The 24,063-nt window shown below is 36.8% G+C and overlaps 2 protein-coding genes across 2 annotated transcripts; both read left to right on the top strand.

Moving 5' to 3' along the window:
* Positions 1-4,440: 4,440 nt before the first annotated feature.
* Positions 4,441-7,755, top strand: LOC144428350 (angiopoietin-related protein 7-like). Its single transcript, XM_078117459.1, has 6 exons — positions 4,441-4,647; positions 4,876-5,048; positions 5,201-5,382; positions 5,506-5,602; positions 6,027-6,123; positions 6,871-7,755. The coding sequence occupies exons 1-6, from the start codon at positions 4,472-4,474 to the stop codon at positions 7,241-7,243; spliced, it is 1,098 nt and encodes a 365-aa protein (XP_077973585.1). The 5' UTR covers positions 4,441-4,471; the 3' UTR covers positions 7,244-7,755.
* Positions 7,756-11,058: 3,303 nt separating this feature from the next.
* LOC144428037 (uncharacterized) lies at positions 11,059-20,547 on the top strand. Its single transcript, XM_078116682.1, has 3 exons — positions 11,059-11,587; positions 11,900-12,175; positions 20,273-20,547. Exons 1-3 carry the CDS (start codon positions 11,374-11,376, stop codon positions 20,545-20,547), a joined length of 765 nt encoding a protein of 254 aa, XP_077972808.1. The 5' UTR covers positions 11,059-11,373.
* The last annotated feature ends 3,516 nt before the right edge of the window (positions 20,548-24,063 follow it).

The raw sequence follows: 24,063 nt of genomic DNA, 5'->3' as shown, positions 1-24,063 counted from the left end.
ACGTCATTGTTACGTACAATTCATTTCTCCCAAACTACGTCGTATAGTCATCAATATTAGTCCCTTATTAGGCGTATTTTAAAATATTTTGAAACTGTATATTATTTGGAACCGGCAGTTATGACGAAGTAATATTCATAATAAAAAGTTTGCGTCACAATTTTTTATTGAAAATATCAAATTGTTGACTTAAAAAACAATAATTAATTTCATTCTTTAATCGGGGATGATTAACAGTCGTAAAACAGTTTTTGTTAATTTTTTTTTTGTTCATAATATTTTTTATTTGATAATCATTAAACTTCATAATAAAGTATTAAAGTGAAAAAAATGAGTTAAAATGCAGTCAATAAAAACATCACGGCTCAGCTCACTGAGAACTAAATTTTCACTCATTTATCGTCTTTCGTTTCATATTAACAGAGTGTCCAAAAAGTCCCTTCACAATTTTGTTATGCAGTCAGTTCCCAATATATTTTATTCAGGTTTGTTGTATTTTAATCAGTAATTGTTTAAGTATTTTTACTCCATTGAATACATCTGTGAGGGCCAAAGCGATTTATGGTATCGATTTTGCAAAATGTCAAGATTTCATGGACACCCTGTATATTTTTAAGTAGGCGCATTTGTAGCTAATCTCATCTCCCGTATGAATAAGAGTGCATCGCACATATAAAGCTTTTTAAAATAGGCAGAAATAGATATTGCTTTTTGCTTGAACACATACATATATATTCTGTATTCTACGCGTTCAGTTCATATTCAATCTTATCGTTCAATCGTTCTGCCTTACAAGTATGTTACCCCTCCAATGAAGGCGATCTATTCAATAGAGCTTTCATCTTACTTTCACAAACCTCTCTACAGTCCGAATATGTATTTGGTAAAGTATGTATGGTATGTATTTGGAATGCTACTCAAAGCAAGGTCACGCACTCACTTATAATAAATAACCTAAAAAAGACTAAACTCTGTTCGTCACATGAAAACATCACACTTTGAGTACAACTTGAATATAATGCTATACGGAATTCGAGACTTACCGACTATCGGAAAAGATCATGAACGATGAAATTGGCCCAGACTGTGTCACATGGGATTCTTGTTTTAAAAAGTAAAGAATCGTGCAGACCGGAATGGCAATCCGACGTTTTGTACCATATCTGCCAATCACCCACAATATTACACAGGTTGTTAAAAAAAGTTACGCAAAATTAAGGTAAAATTTTTCGTCATGGTAACGTTTAAAAAGTTACTGTTGAAAAGCGTCTGTCGTGAAATGTTTGAATGGCATTTCATCGTATTTCAATTCAGTTAAAAAGGTATCAGTCGGTATATGTTCTAATTAGTATTTCATCTTAACTTCTGTTAATTTGGCGTTCATTTTTTAACACCCTGCATGATATTGTTATAATATACATATAGTAATGTTGTTTTTATATTGACCCAAATTTATTTAATATAAATATTTTGAAAACACGTCTTTGAACTGTTTAGGATGAATCAGGATTTAGTTGAGAATAAATACTGCCAAGACAGATGTAAAATGTTGGTAAAAGATAGATAGTTTCAAACTTCGTTTAAACGTCCTATTTCAAGGTAGTTGCAGCAAAATGCCGATATGAAAAGTAGCAGGTGTCCATTATAAAAGTTTGCATTCATAAGATTATGCAAAAATTTAAAGTTTAATATCTTCTAATATAGTGTTTTGAATACGTCCGTGGACAATGCTACTAATTTATCTTTACCGCTTGCCGCTACCATGAACTTCGTTTGAAAGACTCGATTTTTTAAAAGTCAACTCTGACAAATTCGAACGCATTTTAGTATGTCCTATTGAAGACGTATTACTGAGAACTCTTCCGCGTAATTTTGCATTAGGTCAAAGGCAATTATAGCGGTCTGTGTACTTATTTTGAACCGCATGCTAGTTATATTGGGCGATGCATTTGGTTTAAATACATACCAATATCTTCAATTAATATCATTGCATTATTGGAAATTACATTAAACTTAATGAATCGAGGTCAAGATGTACTCGATCTTTGTGCCGGACCTCTTGCTGTAACATATTTTCTATAGTGGAATAACGCTTACCAGGCTTTTTGTCCCAGATCATCTAGATTTTATAATTTATGTGAGTCCATTCTGCTTTTCTGATTCTGTAACCAGTTCTTTTGTTATATCGTCGGTATATATGAACTATATTAAAATTAGTATATATATATGTGCTTTCAAACATGGTGGATGTGTAGTTTGTGGTAACTGCAGAATTCACAGTGATGGGTAACTTCCAAAGCGTGAAGCTAGAAGAAAACTATGAATCAAATATTCAAAACTAACTTGTTCTGACGTCTCCATAGAACTAAAAAAGTCCCCTACTTGGAGGGATCGTTTGAGCCTTAAAATACTATCGAAGTTCATATAAACTCCTGCTCAAAGCAACAATAAATGACGCAATTTCAAGTTCAAACCAAGTGTTTATTATTATTCAACATTATCTGGTTTATGACATTTCAGAAAGCAATCACAAGTTTCATCATATGTAATTCATTCATGTAAACAAATGTTTTCTCAAGAATCTCTGTTAATTGATGCATCGTGTTATAAATATTGCAGTGCTCCAGAAGCGTGTGTTCCAATATGGAGGTATCTAATTTTGTTCGCCCACTTTACATCAAGTTGTGTGAAGGGACTGAAACCAACGGGCAGGGGGTATATTCACTTGGCTAACACATACAGTCCCCGAACTCGTAATAGAACTAAAATAAGGAAAATCGGAATAAAGTTATGGCCTAACTCTATCCTGCGGTACACATGCTACGGGAGTACCAATACTACATTGACCTCTAAAAGGTGTGTTTGTCATTCCGGGCATTTTTCCAATCAATCCTCTGTATAAATAATTATTTATTTAATAGAAATTAAAATTATTTTAAAAAAACACTATCATACGTCATACTATCGTGCTTTTGGTCACTGATCTTTTAAAATTTTGTTTTTAACCAGTAGGAAATATAATAAATAAAACAAAAACAACTGTTTCACGACTGTTAATCATCCCCGGTTCTGGAATGAAATTATTGTATTTAAGTAGACAATTTGATTTGTTCAAAGAAAAATCGTGACGCAAACTTTTTATCCTGATTCAAGAATTTTTTACTTCGTCATAACTGCCGGTTCCAAATAACAAACAAGTTTCAAAAATATTCCAAATTACACCTAAGGGACTGATATTGATGACTATACGGCGTAGTTTGGGAGAAATAAATAACATTGCACGTAAACAGTTGCAAAACAATATCTGCATTCTCTTCACTGAAAATAAATCATATTTCATAGCATATCTGTCACACTTTTTTATATTCATTGAATTGATTAAAATTTGGAAAACTAAATCGCTAATTAGCTGAGAAATGTGTTAAATGCATTTTTTTTAATTTTAAATGCAGTCTAAATCTGTATAATAAATAGACTATAACTGGAAGCTATACAGGTATTCTAGCACGCATGAGTCCCTCATTAATTCCAAATTATTGAAAATATAATCCGATTTAAAATCCACGCTAAAATTTTGTTTTTGATGCTTCAATTCCATTTTAATTTTTGATGCAATCGAGTGACGGGTGAAGGATTAATCTTGCTATAATTTTAATCACATATACGAATATGAAAGCTTCACTTGTGGTATTTTTTAGGTTGAGATTGGACGGTTATCTTACTTAATTAAAGATAGGGCCAACTAGCGCAGTTAGTTATTACTATCACGAACACAATGCTTCCAGTTTCCATTCGCAATCGATTTCATTTTATTATTGTTTTTATTACGAATAAAATAAATTCGTTCACGTTTTCATTTAATCAACGTCATTTTTTTCGGTATTTACCCGGAATTTATATTAACAGAAGAAGTGAAGTGGACTAATTTGCTTGACGTAGCTCAAATGTAAAAAAAAATATATGTCCACTTATTAATAGAAAATATTTTTCAGAAAACATTTAAACTGGAAATATAAATTTGAATCAAGTATATTTTTAAAACATACGCTAAATGTCAGCTTAGCTCAACGAAGCAGACATGACCTGCGGCTAACAAATATTTTGCAATAATTGTACACAAAGCGCAAGTAGATGGGAGAAATTAAGACACAATTTGTGTATAAATGAACAAGATTAAACTGCTTCAATCACAGTTGCAACATCGCACTAGCACTGTGGTTACTAAATTTATGCTGTCCTTTTATAAAGTTGTTTGTAGAACAAAAGAAACTTGCTCTAGGAAACAGTGACAATGAGTTATGTTTATAATCAATTGCACACGCCAAGGTAGATAGGAAATCAATTACGAGCGTCACCAGGATTGTTGGAAACTTTAGGAAGAAAGTTATAGAATAAAATTGCCTAGCCTGTCCCGCCACATGTTTTGAGTAACCCATGCTTATTATTTTAACAGTTCAAAAATACATACATCATGAACCTTATCGGAGTGACTATATTGCTTGGTTTGACTTTCTTTCACTCAGCAAACACGCTGACTTGTTTTCCCTGTGAAGAACTTATGATCAATCCTGAAGGGATAGAAGTTAAAGTTAAAAGAGAATGTCCAAAACTAAACTGCCCCGGATCCGAAGCACCAGGACTTTGTCCGTGAGTGTATTCCTGACGCATTTACACAGCATCTCTATACTTCTATGGAAATAATGAGTGTTTTTTAGAATTTGAATCCTGCGATATAAACTGGCCCAATCGAATATATTTTTTGGACAAAAAAAAAACATTTGCTATTGTAAACAATTTTTTTGAACAACATTGCATTAAACTCCATCAAAGTACGTGTTTCTTTAAATCATAAACTTATATTTTGATTTTGTTCAGCTGCTGTAATAGATGTGCCAAGCAAAAAGGTGAAACATGCGGTGGCGACTTCAATATGGAGGGAGATTGTGAAAAAGATTTGAGATGTGTAACACCACAATCCAGAGTTAATCCTGACGGCAGTGTTTCCATGGCATTTCTACACAACCGAGGAGGAAAATGCAAAAAATCAGGTGTGGTGAATTAAAATAATGTTAAAATATTGATATGAACCAAGATACACTACAAGCTTTTTTTACACCATTTGCTACATAAAAGCCAGTGGTCGTGGCATAAAGTGCACATTTATGATTTTTGCTAATTTATTATAAATATGTAACTTTAGTCGCTCCTCTTGATTGCATGGACGTTTGTTCAAAGACGACTAATGCTAATAACGACCCAATTGGAATGGCAACACGAGGCAGAACGGCATTTTTTGACTACAAGAAGCCGAGTGTAGCATATTCAAAAGGAACATGGCTTTATTGTGACTGCAGCGGTAGAGAAAGTGAAGGCGGATGGATGGTATGTCATACTTCGTAGAGATTTTCAACCCCCCTCTCTTTTTCTTCGTTTGTATTTTCCTTCCATGTGCTTTACTCTTCAGAATTTTCACGATATATATATGATTTATTTATTATCCATCAGATTATCCAGCGCCGATACCTCGACATGGAATCGTTCGACAGAGATTTGAGAAGTTACATCAGTGGATTTGGGATGCCAACGGGAGACTATTGGATGGGTAAGGATCCATTTTATAAATTGTTCTGTTCAATAATTTATAATTTTTCTGAATAAAACCCCGGTTCTCAACCAGTGAGCCATGACCCACAGCAAAACTTCCAGGTGCGCCATAAACCTATTTAAAATTGCAAGAGTTGTTGGAAAATTCGATTCACTATATTCAAATACAAATTCTGATTGTGGTGGCAATGAACGATAATACTGTTTTATGTTACTGAGCGGTAATTTTCATTCTAAAGTGTTCATTTTTGCGGACACAGTTTTTTGCTTGCCTTGTAGTATTCCCCTTGCATGAAAAAGTGTGAATGGGTCACAGAATTTTCGTGCAATTAAAATGGGCCACGGAAGAAAAAAGATTGGGAACCACTGGTATAAAACAATAAATCAACTTTAATGCAATTAAGTTATCATCTTGCTTCTAGGTTTGAAAGCAATTCGTCATTTCACCGGTACTGTTCCACATGAACTGAGAATCACTGTAAAATTAGCGGATGGACGAAAATTCACGACTTATTTTGAGTAAGTTAACGCTGATATTTGGTGGTTCAATTTTTAATTAAACATCGACTTAATCTATGTCTTTTCGGTACTCCCGAAGTATGTGAACCAAGATGTCGGACACCGAAATGTAGTATGTGTACCAGGTTAGGGTTAGGCCATAATTAGAGGTATAAAATACTACGGTAGTCACTTTACTAGTCCTCGAGCTCGTAATGGAAAATTGGAATAAAATTATGGCCTAACCCTAACCTGGTACACATACTATGTTGCGGTGTCCGCCATCTTGGTTCACATACTTCGGGAGTACCGAAAAAACATCTGTTCACTCAATTCAATTGTCAATCTAGATCAGGGGTGGACAAGTTACGGCCCGTGGGCCGAATCCGACCCTCCGAAGTGTTTCATTCAGTGTTGTATTCATAGTTTCGTATTGAGTTCTGAGCCTCCGACCCAGTAATGAAGTCTATTATCTGTAACTGACCCATGCAGAAAAGTAGTTTCCCAACCCTGTTCTAGAGGTATTACCTAAGTCCCATGGGTCTCAAATTATTGATTACTGCTAATTTTATTCATTTCCTCTTTTTAAATCCAGTTTAAACGAAGCATACTGTTCTTTCGGTATTTACCTCTGTCACAGACTTAGAAAAATTGCAACGGCTTTCAATGACGCTATACGTACAGTTATTGTATAATCAGTTCATAATTATTTTATGGTTAAAATATTTTGATATAATCTTTTAACATTTTGATTACCTTTATTTACAGCCAATTTTCCATCGGTGACGAAAAGGAAAATTTCAAACTGAGGATAACTCCAACTCCTGATCAAGCAAGTGTTGATTTTGCTGCCATGCACAATGACATGGAGTTCACGGCACGTGATAGTGACAACGACCGGTGGAGAGATGGAAATTGCGCAAAATCTTACGGCGGTGGCTGGTGGTTTAATCGCTGCACTGATTTCAACTTGAATGGAAAGTTATATGGAGTTACAATGTTCCCATTGCCGGAAGATGACGTCGTTGACGAAGATGGTCCAGACCGTGTCTCATGGGATGCTTGCAACGGATGGAAAATCGTCCAGACCGAAATGGCGATAAGGCCGTCGCAACTATATCTACCGATAAGTTACAACTAATTGATCGAATTTTTTTTTTAATTTACAACTAATTAATTTAGGTAAAATCTATACTTCGATATCTACATTTTACAAAATTTGAATTTCAATTCTAGCATAACTTAAATGGTACTTATTGTATATTTAACACATGTATGCTTTCGTCGTAAAAAGGTTGTTTCTTATAAATTTTGTCATTGCAATTACCTGAACGCCAATCATTTTAACCCCAATAAACTGACTTGCCTACTTTCAATATGAGACATATTGTGACTAAATTTTGCCCAAAAATATGGACACTTGAAGTCGCGTGGATTCAAAATGGGTATATATTCTAAAATGATTTGTCCACGCTGTTCTTGCTGTAGCAATAAGCACATTTTTTTCAATTAAATGTATAATATGATCTTTGTTTGTAATTCACTATAGTATAGCTTGTAGATGACTTTATATGTTTAAATATTCAAACGAATGAACGTGTCAATTTTTCTCTGGATGAACGTGTGTATCAATAAACTTGGTTGAGAGAAAAACCATTCTATATTTTATACTTTGGTCAGTATTAAGAGTTCTAGGTTGAACGACTGACGCCTTTTAATAGCATTGGAATTACGGTTAAAAATGCTATTTAAACGTTAATCTACTGACGCTTTGTAACAGTATTGAAGTTTCTCTGAAATGCTATTTAAACGTTCAACGAATGACACTTTTAACGGAACCTTATTTACGGTAGCCGGACTCCACTCAGTCACTCTAAAAGCAGAACAGTGTTAAGCTATCTCACTGTCAACTCCTAACTTACCAAGTGAACTTATCTCTCCTATATGTGGTCCTCGCTTTTATGTCACCCAGTATCCATACTTGTTAGCGGACTCTACGGTAATGAAGATTCCTGGCGTTCAAAAAATTTATTGAAAAAATTTTGGCACTATGCTATACCAGTGCTCCGCAACCGGTGTGCCGCGGCGCACCGGTGTGCCGCGAGACGATGCCAGGTGTGCCGCACAGGAATTACAACTTTTCTCTGCTTTTTACAAATTATTTTTTATCCTTTGGTAATTTTACTTTACGTTAGTCTACCACTCTACTCTACTAACGTAAAGTTGACCTGATTTTACGTTAGCTTAAGCGACACCACACGTGAGACTTTATTGTTTCGTGAATTTAGGCAATATTTTGAGTGAATTTATTGCTGTTTTTTTTTTCGAGCAATACATCATGTTCTATTTTTATTGCTAGCGCGCGATAATTGCCTTGCGGGGAAACTCGCCATAGCTGCGTTTTCAGCTGTTTGCGTTATCTTGTTGACGGTTGTGAAGAGTTAATTTAGAATTAACAGTTTATTTAGTTTTGTGACATTGCTTTGTGGTTCGTATGGTGAAGTTAAACCGGTAATAGCAATCAGGGCAGTTGGACAAAGTGAAAAATACGGTACCGGTACATAAACTGAGGCTAGGTAGTTTATATCAGTTGAGCCGGGAACCGGTATTGCATAAATGGTTGTTAGATGAATGTTATGTTACCGTATATTGCTAATTTGTAGATTGTCTCTGACTTGTAAGTCACCCGTTCACCCTTCAGCTTCAGCGCCCACGTGAATGAAGATGCGTTCAAAATCTCTATATGTTTTTATTCGTATATTTCCACAACACACAGAATATAAATTTTATAACATTTATCCAGACTAGCTTAGAATGGTTTACATCGTCTTCCCTCTCTCGAAAGATATCGGAGTCGTATTTATACGTCTATCATACTTCTAATTAAATGCTGTAAACGTGAGCTCGTGATTTACGTTATAAACAGAAATTCCTATTATCTCAACAAGGGTAATTAGGTACATCGTACGGATGAGAACTTAGAGATAATTATTTCAATCAGTGCCAGAAGTCTTGAGAATATAAATTTTAATTTGATAATGACTGGGTGGAACATGTTATGTTTCTTAAACTGGTGTAATTTGATTCCTACGAAAGTCTTTGTTCGAATCTTGGGGAAAATTAACTTTGTTTTCATATTTTTAACATGAAATGGAGTACATTTGGGGGTTAGTTGCTATATTATCTCCCCATCTTACTAACTGGAAGTTTAAAGATTTGGCAACTCTAATAAATTGAAAATATATAGAAAAATACAATACACAATGCTAAAATTAATGATATAGGTCAAAAAAAAATATTTATATGTATATGATCTACTATGAGACAAGACATTGAAGCAAAGAAGAATTTATAGAAAAGGGTAAAGGTTGTAAAGTAGAATTACAGAAGGATGGCGTATTTTTATTTTAAAAATTTTGGTTTGGACGGTTAAAACATATTTTCAATTTAATGTATTTCGCTAAGTTAAAATACTTATACTCGCTTTATCGCATTGTTACGATTTTGTAGACCTAGTTGGTCAATATATGCTTGTCCCATGTCGGGAAGAAAAAACGCATTTTTAAGTTTATGCCATCTCAGGACTTTTTTGAAAAAATAACGCTTTTGGATACAATTTTTGTTTAACGAGCTTATTATTTAACCGTTCTATATGACGGCTTTGTAAATAATTAAAAGTATGACTCGCTCGAATCTACTTTTAGAAAGCATTTTAATTCTAACGAAATCTATTTAATCGAAAAGGAATGCTAACCACAAATATTCAATAATATAAATCTCTTGAAAGGTATTTGAAATTAGAATATTCAAAGTTGTTACCATTAATTAATTTATAAAAATTGAAAACCGAATAAAACGCCATGTTTATATAAGGAGAAAAAGAAGTACTTTACCTTAGTATTAGTGGAAGAATGAAAAATGTCTGTCTCAATGAGGAGAAAAACCTGCAAATCATGAAACAAATTGTAGATTTACATCCTCCTGATCTGTATATCGATTGGGTACGCGCGACAATTCCTCTCTTGTTCGGAATAGAGCGCGTGATTTACCGTAAAACAGTCCATATAGTTCATTGTTTTCAACAGTTCGTTTTTGATTAGGTTTTTCACCTCGAACATATATCTTGTTCTAAAAGAGTTCATTTCGATCGATGTTCAATACAGTCCATATTCATGATTTCAACGTTTCCAGAGTCCGTTACCATAGTTCAACTGTTTTCAATTGAGATTATTGTCTTTTCATAATGTTTTTGAATATTTCGGCTTGTCAGCAATTTGATACTTCAATCGTTGTTCCAGGCAATTTGAATCTCCCCGACGTTCGTAAGTTCGCACGTTTTGTAGAGACGGTTTCTCGGCACTTATTGAAAGCTTTCGCTTGGTCAGCTTTTTGGTTGATTCCGTCAAATTGTTGCCTGTCCTGGTTGTTGTCCGTTGATCTGGTCCGTTTCAGAAGATTAATTCAAGTCGGCTTTGTCACCATTTATAGCATATATGTTGAGAAAACTCTGTTTGATTTTATTCTCAGATTTCCACGATACACAGAATATAAATTTTATAACATTTATCCAGACTAGCTTAGAATGGTTTACATCGTCTTCCCTCTCTCGAAAGATATCGGAGTCGTATTTATACGTCTATCATACTTCTAATTAAATGCTGTAAACGTGAGCTCGTGATTTACGTTATAAACAGAAATTCCTATTATCTCAACAAGGGTAATTAGGTACATCGTACGGATGAGAACTTAGAGATAATTATTTCAATCAGTGCCAGAAGTCTTGAGAATATAAATTTTAATTTGATAATGACTGGGTGGAACATGTTATGTTTCTTAAACTGGTGTAATTTGATTCCTACGAAAGTCTTTGTTCGAATCTTGGGGAAAATTAACTTTGTTTTCATATTTTTAACATGAAATGGAGTACATTTGGGGGTTAGTTGCTATACCGGTACCGTATTTCATTTTAATTTTCGCTTCCTCGGTATAAATATGTAAATCCTATTCTAACTGTTGGGTGACAAGATGATGAAATCATAGCGGTAGGTACCGGTGCATGTTCATCAGTTTACGGTATTTTGGGGAACAACTGATTCTGAAAGTCCAAAACAATGTTTCAGTGTTTTGGTACCGGTGTCACACATACTGACATACCGTATCATTGGATACAGTACCGGTATACAATCTAAATTATACATACTGAACTGTACGTATAGAAGCTAATAAGAAAAAAATTCAGGGGCAAATTTTTGGCTTATTATTAAACTAATAATGTCACAACAACCAAACACTGTGTGTAACTTTTTACGTGTCATAATCCGTCATCTTAAAATGAAACGGTCACATGATGCAAATAAAAACATCCTTCTGTTGCAAGCTATTGAGCGACACTCTGAGATTTACGATGTGTGTAACCCGGCATACATGGACAGAAATGTGCAGATGTTAATTTGGAAAACAGTAGCAGAAGAAGTGAATGAAACCAGTTAGTATTGCACATAGTATACAAGATACATATTCTCTGTACAAAGATGTGGCATATCCCATTTGTTGACAAACTATCTACGCACCTGTTTGTTTTTCTCCTAAAATGTATGTATGTAGTTCTTTTCCACTTTGCCAAATTTCCTCAAACGTTGACTTTTTCTGGGTCTGTGGCCAACTGCAAATTCATATCAAATACCCCTTAGCATGCAACTCTATCAATACCTTTAGTTGAGGATAAAATTTCTTTTATTTTTCTTGTGATTGGCTTATCAAAAGTTTTCAATTTATTATAAGATGATAATTATTTCAGTGGATAACTGCAAGGAGACATGGAAGAAGCTCAGGACAGCTCTGATGAAAAATCTGCGTGACCAACCACCGTCAGGATCAGGCACGATAGCAAAGAAACCCTATTACTTGCATGAATATATGGGATTTGTTATGCCACATTTAAAATCGAGGGCACAGAGAGAGAATTTAGATTTAGAAGTTATTGAATGTCCCGATTATGAAACCGCAGAGAATGAATCGTCAGACCAAAGCTTTGAAGGAAGTTCATTGAGTGCAAGTGATATTGTACAAGAGGGTGATGTAAGAAATGTTTGCATGCATTTTATGGAACCTTGAGTCCTTCACTGTAAGCACCTTAAGTTAGTCACACTTTATGAGTTTACATTGCCCATCTTTACTGTGACGTAATAGTCACTTATTCCCCCGCGCTTTACGGCCTTCTAGAACTTTCCTTGCCACGAGATAGACGCTTGTTGCGCTTAGCTTATTAGGGAGGATTCTGCACGACTGCAGATTTTATAGTTTATAGGTTTTACTATTTTTCTGGTTATATTACTAAATGATTATCAGGTAGGAATTCTAGAATTGATATTAATATGTTTATCCATATATTGTCCGATAGGTTGTGAGGATTGCTGTATTTTGTTGTATCGTATATGTCGCTTATTGTTTTTATTTGTATTCTAGCATACTTATGGCTGTTCTTTGAGTCCTTGTCAAAAACAGTCAATTTATCACTAACACTAACCCTAACACTGTTATCACTGACGTCAACATTAGATGTGTTTAAACAAGATAATAAAGTTTCTTTCAACACAAGTCTACGGAATTGTTGGTGTAAAGGTTGCAGTGTGTGTTGGTCAGTTGGTGCATAGATTGAAGACATTATTTGGGGACCCAAGGGACAGGACGCGTCTCCAGTTACCCTGTATCTTTGAGTCGCAGTGGGACACATTAGGTACCGTACCCTACGCGTACTTATCCCACATCGAAATAAATTGACTGATGGCTTTAAATGATGAAATTCTTCAATCTGCTGTGTCTCACACCAGCACAGCATTGGAAATCCAGACACTGGAATCAATTCGACTCGTTCATGATCGGAACATCACTACATTACTTACCAGTCTTGATAGACTGATGAATATTCCAAATAATCGAAAAAATGTAGTTGCTGCAAAAGATAGACTGGATAGTGCAGTGGCTACTTGGGAGGAATATTTGAACAATTACATTACTTTGCATTCAGCAACAACAGAATCTGATGTCATGAATATTCAAAACGCTTCACAGTATTTAACTCGGCTAAATGATATGAAAAATTCATGTAATATGAAATATCGACATTATCAACAAGAATGCCTTGCTAGTGATGAGTCCCAAGCTAGCACAAAAAAATCTAAACATTCGCACTCAAAGACTAGTAGCACCACTTCTTCCACAAAAGCTAGATTACTGGAGCTTGAGGCAGCTGAAGAATTAGAAGAAGCCCAGCTGCAACTTAAAATCAATAAAGCGTATTATAAGCAGCAACGTGCCAAAATTCTATCACAATCCAGTAGCACAAAATCGTCAAGAAGTTCATTGATTGAAGTACAAGCTCTTGACGAAACACTGTTTGAACCACCCCCAGCGTTGAATTTGCGAAATTATGTTCCGGAATATTCTTGTAACGTCATGCAACCTTCTGTTCAAGTTTCAACAGGAGGTGGAATAACTGACATTCTCAGCTCAGCAATTGACACTTCTACAGGTATGGCTATTACAATGCCTTCTGCTAGTATTACGGAGCTTACGTTGTGTAATTCGACTTCTGTTATCAGTAGGAGCCAACAGCTTCATAGAATTGGAATTAACATTGGCACCTTACCAGTTGTATCTTCAGCTATCCACTATAATATTGCACCATTGCAAAATTTGCCTGCTGTGACGCCGGCGTTATCTCACCAAACTGCAAGAAGGAATTTGTCATATCCCACCGTCTCATCAAGTTACCATGATAATACGTTACCTGCATATCCCCCAATAGGGCCGGCATCTATAGGCACATCATTTTCGTATCCTGCTATTTGTGAACCAACTTTTACCTACCCACAAATTTTTTGCCCTGTGACTTATCCTGAGCCCCTTCGTACCTTTCCTACCCGACCCATTATGTCATCAATGGCCAGAGATGACTGTTGGATGCCACCGCCTTCAAGATCCTATCTTCCTCCTAATACTGCACTACCACCAGTAATTTCAAGACCTGATCCTCACACTTCAGTACTCCCGGAATATCCATCTCAACAATTGGATCATAATTATCCCAGCAGAGATGATTTGTATGTTTTGGCAAACACCATGAAACAAGGCTTCACACTGCCTAAACTTGACCCCATAACATTTGATGGTGACCCAAAAAGCTATCATGCATTCATGCGTGGATTTGACAACATCATTGGTCATCACGCCTATGAACCTGCGGTGAAATTAGCTCAACTTATACAGATGTGCTCTGGTGAGGCCAAGGATGCTATTAAGCATCTTGTAATTGTCGATTCTCCAAGCGAAGGATATCAAGCAGCACGAGACACCTTACTGTATCGATTTGGAAATCGTACACTAGTCATTGACGCTCACATCCGCCAACTGACAGAAGGACCTAGGATAAGAGCCAATGATACTAAAGCACTGTGTCGACTTGCGTCTCAGATGAGAAACTGTTTTATTATTCTGACACAGTGGAAAGCTGAACAAATGCTGGATGCACAAGCTTATCTCAAAGATATATTTCGTCGTTTACCACCAACATTACAAGCAGATTATGTACATGACACTTCTTGGAAGAATCATCCGATTCCTTCATTCACTCATTTATTGGAATTTGTTGAACTGAGAGCCCATCTCAGTAATAATTTTTATGGACGTTTAATGGCAGAAAATGACAACAAGCCCAGGGCAGTACAAAATTTTAAATCTCGCTTTGGGAAAATGTCTGCCTATTCTACAATCAGTTCTTCAACATAACAGAAGAGGAATTCATCACCTGCTTACAAACCAACACATTACAATGGAAGACAACAAGCCCATGGTGCTAGCCAAAAGCACCCACAAACTTTATGTTTATGTTGCAAGAACGATCACCCTTTATATCGTTGCGCAACATTCAAACAATATGACCTGCAACATCGTCGTGATTTCATTCGAGAGAACAATTTATGCTTCAACTGCATGAGATCCGGACACATCGTCAAGGAATGTCCGTCTCAGAAACGTTGCCAAGCTGATGGGTGTACACGGAAGCACCACACACTACTTCATCAGAATGAAATGCCAACCAGGCCACGATCACCTGTGACCGGAAATATACCCACGGACACTAATAGTAAGGTCAATTCAACAAATGTAAGTTCTTATTTTGCCAATGTTGTCAACTTTTGTGATACTGATTGTTTTGTTAGGCTCATGGTTGTCCCTGTTGAGGTGAAAGTTTGTGATTCGAACCATAAGTCATTGACATATGCCTTCCTAGATTATGGGGCAACTAGATCCTTGTGTTCCACTAAATTAGCTAGGGATTTAGCTCTCAATGGAGAGCCAGAGAGATGTACAATACGGACTGTCACTGGTCCAAAACTTCATGATGGCATGAAAGTTTCATTTACTATCAGGGGTGTCCATGAACCCCAGACCGTTGATGTTCACCATGCCTTGACATTTGACTCGATACCTGATGTACGAGATTCGATACCAAACACTGAGGCCACACAGCGTTATCCTCACCTACGGGACCTAGATTTTCCCCTATTGGATAAACCGATCGATTTGCTTATTGGGGCTGATGTCCTGGGTCGTTACCCAATTACCGAAACCCGGGTGGGTGCAGCTGGATCCCCCACTGCATTACACACTATCCTAGGTTGGGCCCTTACTGGCCCAGATGTAAGCATTGCAGAGACCAATGCAGAGGTCAATTATTTGAATACTATACACCCAATTGATTGTAATTTTACTGATTTTTCTAGTTTTAATGAACCTATTTGTCATATGTGTGCTCATGATTTTGCTGATGTTAATGCTAACCCATGTATTACTCAGCCATTCCAAGATGATAGAAGGGCACTTGATTTTATGAACCAAACTGTGACCAAGGTTGATGGTCGGTTTCAAATTGGACTTCCATGGAAGTCAGACACTGTTAGCCTTCCCTATAACCGTAATATCGCTGAGAAGCGACTAGTGTATTTGAAACGTAAATTCATGGGGGACCCTGAATTATTTCAGAAATATAGAGATAAAATTGAGGGTTATATTCAGAATGGTTACGCCGAAGTAATCCCATCACATGCACTCACACCCACAAATAAAACATAGTACATTCCACATCATGCCACACACCAATCTAAATTTAGAGTTGTTTTTGACAGTTCTGCTGAGTGTAAAGGAACTTCATTGAATAAAAATTTGCTTTCTGGTCCTGACAAGAACAACATGCTAACAGGAGTGCTCATTCGATTCAGGCAAGAATTGACTGCATTTGTTTGTGACATAAAAGAAATGTTCCACAGAATTAAAGTTTCACCTGAGGACACAGATGCTCAGCGGTTCCTATGGTGGAAGGACCATAATTTGGATAGTGTTCCTATTGACTTTAAAATGTTGTCCCACAACTTTGGGAACACTTCATCACCTTCTGTTGACACATTTGCGCTACACAAAGTAGCCGCAGACAATCTGTCGAATGCAGATGAAATGACAGTACGCACAGTTATGCGCAATTTTTATGTCGATGATGGACTGAAATCTGTCGATGATCCATCAGATGCTGTAAGACTAATCAAACAGCTCACTGAATTATTGGCAACTGGAGGATTTCACCTCACCAAATTTATGAGCAATGATATCAATGTTCTGCAATCAGTTCCAGAAAGTGATCGTGCTCCTGCAATCAAAGACCTCAATCTTGAAAGTAATTCACTCAGTCGCACCCTAGGTGTACAATGGAACATGCACACTGATGAATCTGTAGTATACGTCAACATTGAACCAAAGGCGCTCACTCGAAATAGCATTCTTTCAATGGTGAGTCAAATCTTTGATCCTTTGGGTTTTGTTCAACCATTCATCTTACCTGCCAAGCGAATTCTGCAGGATCTTTGTATTGAAGGATACTCATGGGATGACCCCATTACTGGTTTACTAAAGGACCGTTGGGAAAAATGAATCGATAAATTACATGCATTGAATGGCCTGGCGAACCCTCGATGTTACAAACCACAAGAGTTCAAAAGCAACAATATCCAATTACATTGTTTTTGTGATGGCAGCACATCTGGCTATGGAGCATCAGCTTACTTACGACTTACTGGCGACAAAGTTGAAGTTCATTGTTCCTTTGTCAGGGGAGTCGCTAGAGTAACTCCTAAGCAGCCACTGACTATTCCACGATTGGAACTCATCGCTGCAGTTGTGGCTGCTGAGCTTGCCAATTCAATTTTACAAGAACTGGACCATACAGTTGACGGTGTTATATATTGGTCAGATTCCATGTCAGTTATCCAGATGATCAATAATCGTTCTGAACGCTTCAAGACATTTGTGGCCAACAGAATAAACACAATTCATCTCTTGTCAAAACCACATCAATGGCACCATGTCGAATCTAAGCTGAATCCAGCCGACATTGCTTCTCGTGGTCTAATGCCAGATAAACTAAACAAGGCTGGTATTTGGTTCAAAGGCCCACAATTTATATGGGGAAGTGAAGATGCATGGATCGTGGTTGATGATGGGATTCATGAAGTCCCATGCGACCCACAACTTGCTTCGGAGATGAAAGTTCATTATACTGAACCTATGAAAGATCTCACAGATTCTTCTCCATTACATGAACTGTTATTGCGTTACTCATCATTCGAAAAGCTACGTAGAGCTGTTGCATGGCTACTACGATTTCGTACATATGCAACTTGGAAATTCTCACATTCTGACAATTCACCAACTTTGGGATTTTTATCTGTGGAGGAATTAGATTACGCCACCAAAGAAATTATGAAACTAGTACAACAATCATCCCTCTCAGAGGAGCTCAAATATTTCAAAGATAATACAGGTGCAGACGAGGCACCATCCAATATACAGAACTAAAAGAATCTCAAAACACAATTTTCGAAAACACTTCTCAAATGCAACCCTTTTGTACAAGATGGAATCCTGCGTGTAGGTGGACGACTTCGAAACTCCGGTTTACCAGTTGATCAGAAGCATCCGATTATTCTTCCACCATACCATCATGTGACAAAACTGATTATTACCAAACATCATGAAATGACTGGACATTCTGGTACATTACACACACTTTCCTCTGTTCGTGGCAAATATTGGATTTTGAAGGGACAATCTGCTGTTGCCAAGGTTGTTCGTGACTGTGTTGCTTGCAACAGACGTTCTGCAAAAGTAGGAGAGCAGTGGATGGCAGATCTACCATTTTCTCGTGTTACTGCAGGTAACCCACCATTTTTCTACACTGCAGTTGATCTGTTTGGCCCTGTGAAAGTCAAATTGGGGCGAAGCGAACATAAACGATATGGCTGTATATTTTCATGCATGGCTACAAGGGCCATTCATATCGAAGTTGTGGAATCTTTGGATACTTCAGCATTCCTGCAAGCTTTCTTCAGGTTTACATCTAGACGTGGGAAACCTGCTCATGTATATTCAGACAATGGATCCAACTTGGTGGCTGGAAGCAAAGCTATTGCAGATGGTATCAACAAATGGAATTCCAAACTGATTGACACATCTCTATCTCAAAAGGGTATACAATGGCATTTTTCGCCTCCTCTTTCTAGTCACCAAAATGGAGTGGTGGAAAGAATGGTACGAGAGGTGAAAAGAATTCTCCGAGCTCTTTTGGATGGCCAGTCTCTCAATGACTACTCATTATGGTCTCTTCTTACAGGAGTGGAGGAAATTCTCAACGATAGACCACTCACACCACTGAGTGATGATCCGAAGGACTTGAATGCCCTTTCTCCCAATTCAATTTTGATAAACAGATTAGAACCGTCTTTACCACCTGATGTGTTCTTTCGAACGGATGAATATAGAAGAGGATACAGACATGTTCAACGATTACTCGATTTATTTTGGCAGCGTTGGACAAAAGAATATCTTCCCCAATTACAGTGCCGACAGAAGTGGCTCAATATTCAACGCAACTTTCAAGTTGGAGATCTTGTGCTGGTGTACGATGACAATTCACCAAGAGGATGTTGGCCCAAGGCAATTGTAGAAGAAACATACCCCGATGATCAAGGGGTTGTCAGACGAGTGAAGGTGCGCACATCCAATTCAACATATGTGCGTGACATAAGGAAGCTTTGTCTACTAGAAGCTGTTTGATACATTTACACACTACATATATAGCAATAGCAACCACACCACAGTTACACATACATAGCATACATTCTCACTATGGGAATATTAGGTGTCTATTTTTGAATTATTTTTGAGGGAGATAATTTTTTGGTTTTACCCACCCTTTTTATTTTTTGGGGTCTTGCATTGACAATTTCGCTATCTTTATTGGTTTGTTACTGTGTTTATCCTTTCAATTGTTTTTGGAAGTCAAGCAAACCTTTCTTGTTTTTGAAAATCATTTTCCTTGTTATCGATATAACATTTCATATAATTTTCGGGGCCGGTATGTAAGAAATGTTTGCATGCATTTTATGGAACCTTGAGTCCTTCACTGTAAGCACCTTAAGTTAGTCACACTTTATGAGTTTACATTGCCCATCTTTACTGTGACGTAATAGTCACTTATTCCCCCGCGCTTTACGGCCTTCTAGAACTTTCCTTGCCACGAGGTAGACGCTCGTTGCGCTTTGCTTATTAGGGAGGATTCTGCACGACTGCAGATTTTATAGTTTATAGGTTTTACTATTTTTCTGGTTATATTACTAAATGATTATCAGGTAGGAATTCTAGAATTGATATTAATATGTTTATCCATATATTGTCCGATAGGTTGTGAGGATTGCTGTATTTTGTTGTATCGTATATGTCGCTTATTGTTTTTATTTGTATTCTAGCATACTTATGGCTGTTCTTTGAGTCCTTGTCAAAAACAGTCAATTTATCACTAACACTAACGCCGACACTAACCCTAACACTGTTATCACTGACGTCGACATTAGATGTGTTTAAACAAGATAATAAAGTTTCTTTCAACACAAGTCTACGGAATTGTTGGTGTAAAGGTTGCAGTGTGTGTTGGTCAGTTGGTGCATAGATTGAAGACATTATTTGGGGACCCAAGGGACAGGACGCGTCTCCAGTTACCCTGTATCTTTGAGTCGCAGTGGGACACATTAGGTACCGTACCCTACGCGTACTTATCCCACAGGTGATGCTAGAGAGAAAAGAAGGCTCGTCAAGAGGGTTCCGGTTGAGAGCAAAGCATCAAATATTGATAAAGCAATAATAAGTTACCTAAAAGCAAGAGAGGATTGGAAAGGAATAACCCCGATTAATTTTCTGATCTCTATTTTGCCAGATATGAAAAGCTTTGATAAAGAGAAAAAGTTGAAATTTAAAAAGAGGATCTTAGAGTTAATTACAGAAAATGTGGAAGATAGCGACAGTGATTGTATACCTATACTGCAGGTTGACTGTGATTAGATCATGCCAAATTAACATTGCTGGATTACGAACTATTCTTATTTCAATCTGGCTTCTGGTAAAAACTATCAATATAAATAAACATCAGAATGAGAGATACTATTTTCATTTATTTTGTATATGTCGAAGTAAATGCATATAGGTACTGGTTTCTGACGCTTTTGTAAAATTGAACAAATTAAACAAAGTTTGTTTGGACGTATGCAAGCGCATTTTCTGCCAGTTGTAAAAACTATTCAAAGCAGTCTTTACCCCAGCCTCTTAAATATAAATAAAATCAGTCCAGCGTATATACGCTTGTTCTGTTCAGCGTGACCCCATAGAAGATATTTTCCTGCAGATGTATTGGGAATTGGTAAATTATTTAAGTTTGGTCATCTCAGAGTATCATGTTGGTATGCATTAAGCTGTGGGCATTAGCACATTGATATCAGCCTCAGTATTATAGCATTCGACTGCAAAGAAGCATTTTGATCAGTTTGTTGGTGTCAGAAGTATACCTATAGTAGTTCCAGCTTATTTTTGGTCTCCCATATGCCCCAAAGCAGATTGTGTCTGCCACGGAACACTGCCAACTCCCATAAAATATTCACAAATGTTGTCGCGTATTCTTAATACTTCATTTGCTGGACGATTTCCATTTTCTGGCATACTACCTAGCAATTGTTGAGAGGGAATATCTGAACTTTTTTTGGAAATGAATTCAACAAACTTTTCCATTGGCTTTCCTTCTAAAATTCTGACAAAGTTGTGCAGTATACATGTTGCACAAACAATTGACACAGCTTTGTTCATGTCTATGCACTTCATAGCAGTATTCAATACTCCCCACTTTGCGCACATCATTCCAAATGCACACTCAATAATGCGCCGCCCACGTGACATGTGATAATTATATATTCTTTTGTCAGAAGTAAGCCCTCGTTGTGGATAAGGTTTCATTATCCTTCTGGATAACTGGAATGCCTGATCTGCAATGAAAAAGTAGGGAAAAGTTTGTTCAGTTTCAGATGATGGGAATGGAGAATCAGGTGGGAGTGAGAGTTGGCCAGTGTACAACGCTTTTCCCAAACTGGATTGTTTGAATACTCCTCTATCACTGTTTCTTCCATAATCACCAACATCGATAGTAGTGAAGATCCCTTCAGCATCGGCGCAAGCCATGAGAACCAACGAATGATAACCTTTATAATTAAAAAATGATGATCCACTCCCATGAGGCTTTCTCACTCTTATGTGTTTTCCATCTATTGCACCTAATGTATTAGGCACATTCCACAATTTGTGAAAATTATTGGCAATTTCAAGCCAGTCGTTCTGTTTTGGTGTGAGCATGTATTCGCTTTTGAGACTTTTGAAAATAGCCTCGCATATTTCCTCAACAATTTTTCCAATGGTCGTCTCTCCCATTCTGAAATCGAACGTCATTTGCCTGAAACTCAATCCAGTTGCAAGGTACCTGAAATAAAAATGAGAAATTCATTTTATATGTACAAGCTTGGATGCAATCCAGTCGAAAAGCGGGTAAAATACTTTACATTAGAAAATGCCTGCCAGCTTATTCCTTGCCAAAATGTATCAGCAATAATATAGAAAACAAAAAATGAATTTCAACATAGATAGAATAGGATTTACATATTTATCCCGGGGGAGAGGAAACCCAATAATACGGCTTAATTATATGGCAAACCACGATTTCTCATTTGGTTACCAGCCTATACCGCCGAACTCATGAGATCATAATCTGTCAAAATAGGTTTAGAAGCTTATAAGACCAGACCGAATCAAACAACAATGTGTAGACTGTAGACAACTACCTTAAAGTGACAACCAATCTTTCTTCAACTCTGATATATTTCCTGGAGTTTGTGTCTCGTCGTTTTTTCACGAATGGAGTTATTTTTGAAACCAGTATGTTGAAGCAGTCTATAGACATTCTTGAATAACTGCAGAACCGCAGACGATCATTGCTCAATTCATGGAATACGTGGTGATAAGAACCGTAAACACTTGGCTTTTTGTTAATCGGATGAGTCCAGATACGGCGACTCCTTTGACTTTCCTTTTTCTTTGAAAGCCAAAATAATAAAATGACATCGGTATCTTCTTCGTCATCATCCATACTGACAGTAACACATAGGCCTGTATAAATATTACAATCTCCTGTAGCCTACATATATTTGAAAAGAGAAAACAGAAGTATAATGCACAGACACTTGTCTAAATTTCCGGTGCCGCTACCTTCAAGTATGTACATGAGTCTGACCAGAAAACACAGACTACAGTAGGGTACGGTACCGGTACAGTGCAATTTTGAAATTATTCTTGGCTTAATGTGGTAATTGCTAACTTTCAGACTTTCTAAAGTTCGTATAAGCATATCTCAGACACCGGTACCCAGTAACGCATCAGTTAATCTGAATGAAAACAGCATATCCCTAAAGTAACTTTGCAGCCTGCTCTATGGTACCGTATCTATTACTACATTACTACAGGTACGTACCGACAGACCGGTACGGTTGTACATGCATTTACCGGCATTCCGTGCGGTACTGTGAACAGGCGCGCCGTACGCAGACACTGCATATATTTCGTGAGGGTACCGTACCGGCATTGGGTACCATTACTTCATTTTGCAAACACACTTCATACATATTTCCATATAAGTAGAGTTGCTTGTCAATACCTTGTAAATGCAAGACCTGAATTTTGCCAGATATAACGAAGTGGCGCGCGGATAATTATTGAACAAACGAGAACACTTAGTGTGCGCTAGCGAAGAAATATTTTTTCTTGATATTGCAACAAGAAATATTTTCGTGAGAAATAATATTGCGTAGAAAATAATTTTTGCAGAAAAATATTGATGCTGTGTGCGGCCGGCCTTAGATATTTAGCATAATTATGTTTTCAGGGTTATCACGGCTCAATTTAACATGTCAAAAAAATTATTGCATATACTCTTAATACTTTATTTACTCAATTCTGATGGATTTAGTCTTAATAGGGCATGCAAAGCCTGTAAGTTTAGGCTGTTGATAGGCGCTAGATGCTTCCAGTCATTTTATTCCGGTTTACTTATTGACCTTCTGCTGCCATTTGAGTCCCATTATCATTAGTCTTAACTCTGGAGGAATTATGTAATTTTCAGCAAAATGATTAACAACCATTAATATTGATAAAACTGTTGCCCATAAAATATTAAATCGCATTTAGGGAGGTCTCGAATTCAGAGCTAGGGATGACATTATTATTTGATGATGGTATTGTTACTGTACAACAGCCATCAAAATGCAAGAATGCAAATATTTGTCATATTAATAGACGTATAATACATTGCCATCATAGAAAAGTATAAATTCAATTGAAAGCAGTCATTGCCATCATAAGGATCCCCCAGCATGTGTTTCAGCTTCAAGTTACCAGTACCATGTTTTTATTATTACTGACTCAACAGCTTCAAATCTATTCTATTTATAAAACTAGCATTTTTAGCCGAAACTAAATTGCATTTTC

This window comes from Styela clava, chromosome 10 (genome assembly GCF_964204865.1).
Source record: "Styela clava chromosome 10, kaStyClav1.hap1.2, whole genome shotgun sequence".
NCBI classification, from domain to species: domain Eukaryota; kingdom Metazoa; phylum Chordata; class Ascidiacea; order Stolidobranchia; family Styelidae; genus Styela; species Styela clava.
The sequence above is the reverse complement of the archived record's forward strand: the minus strand, read 5'-3'. Positions and strand labels throughout refer to the sequence as shown.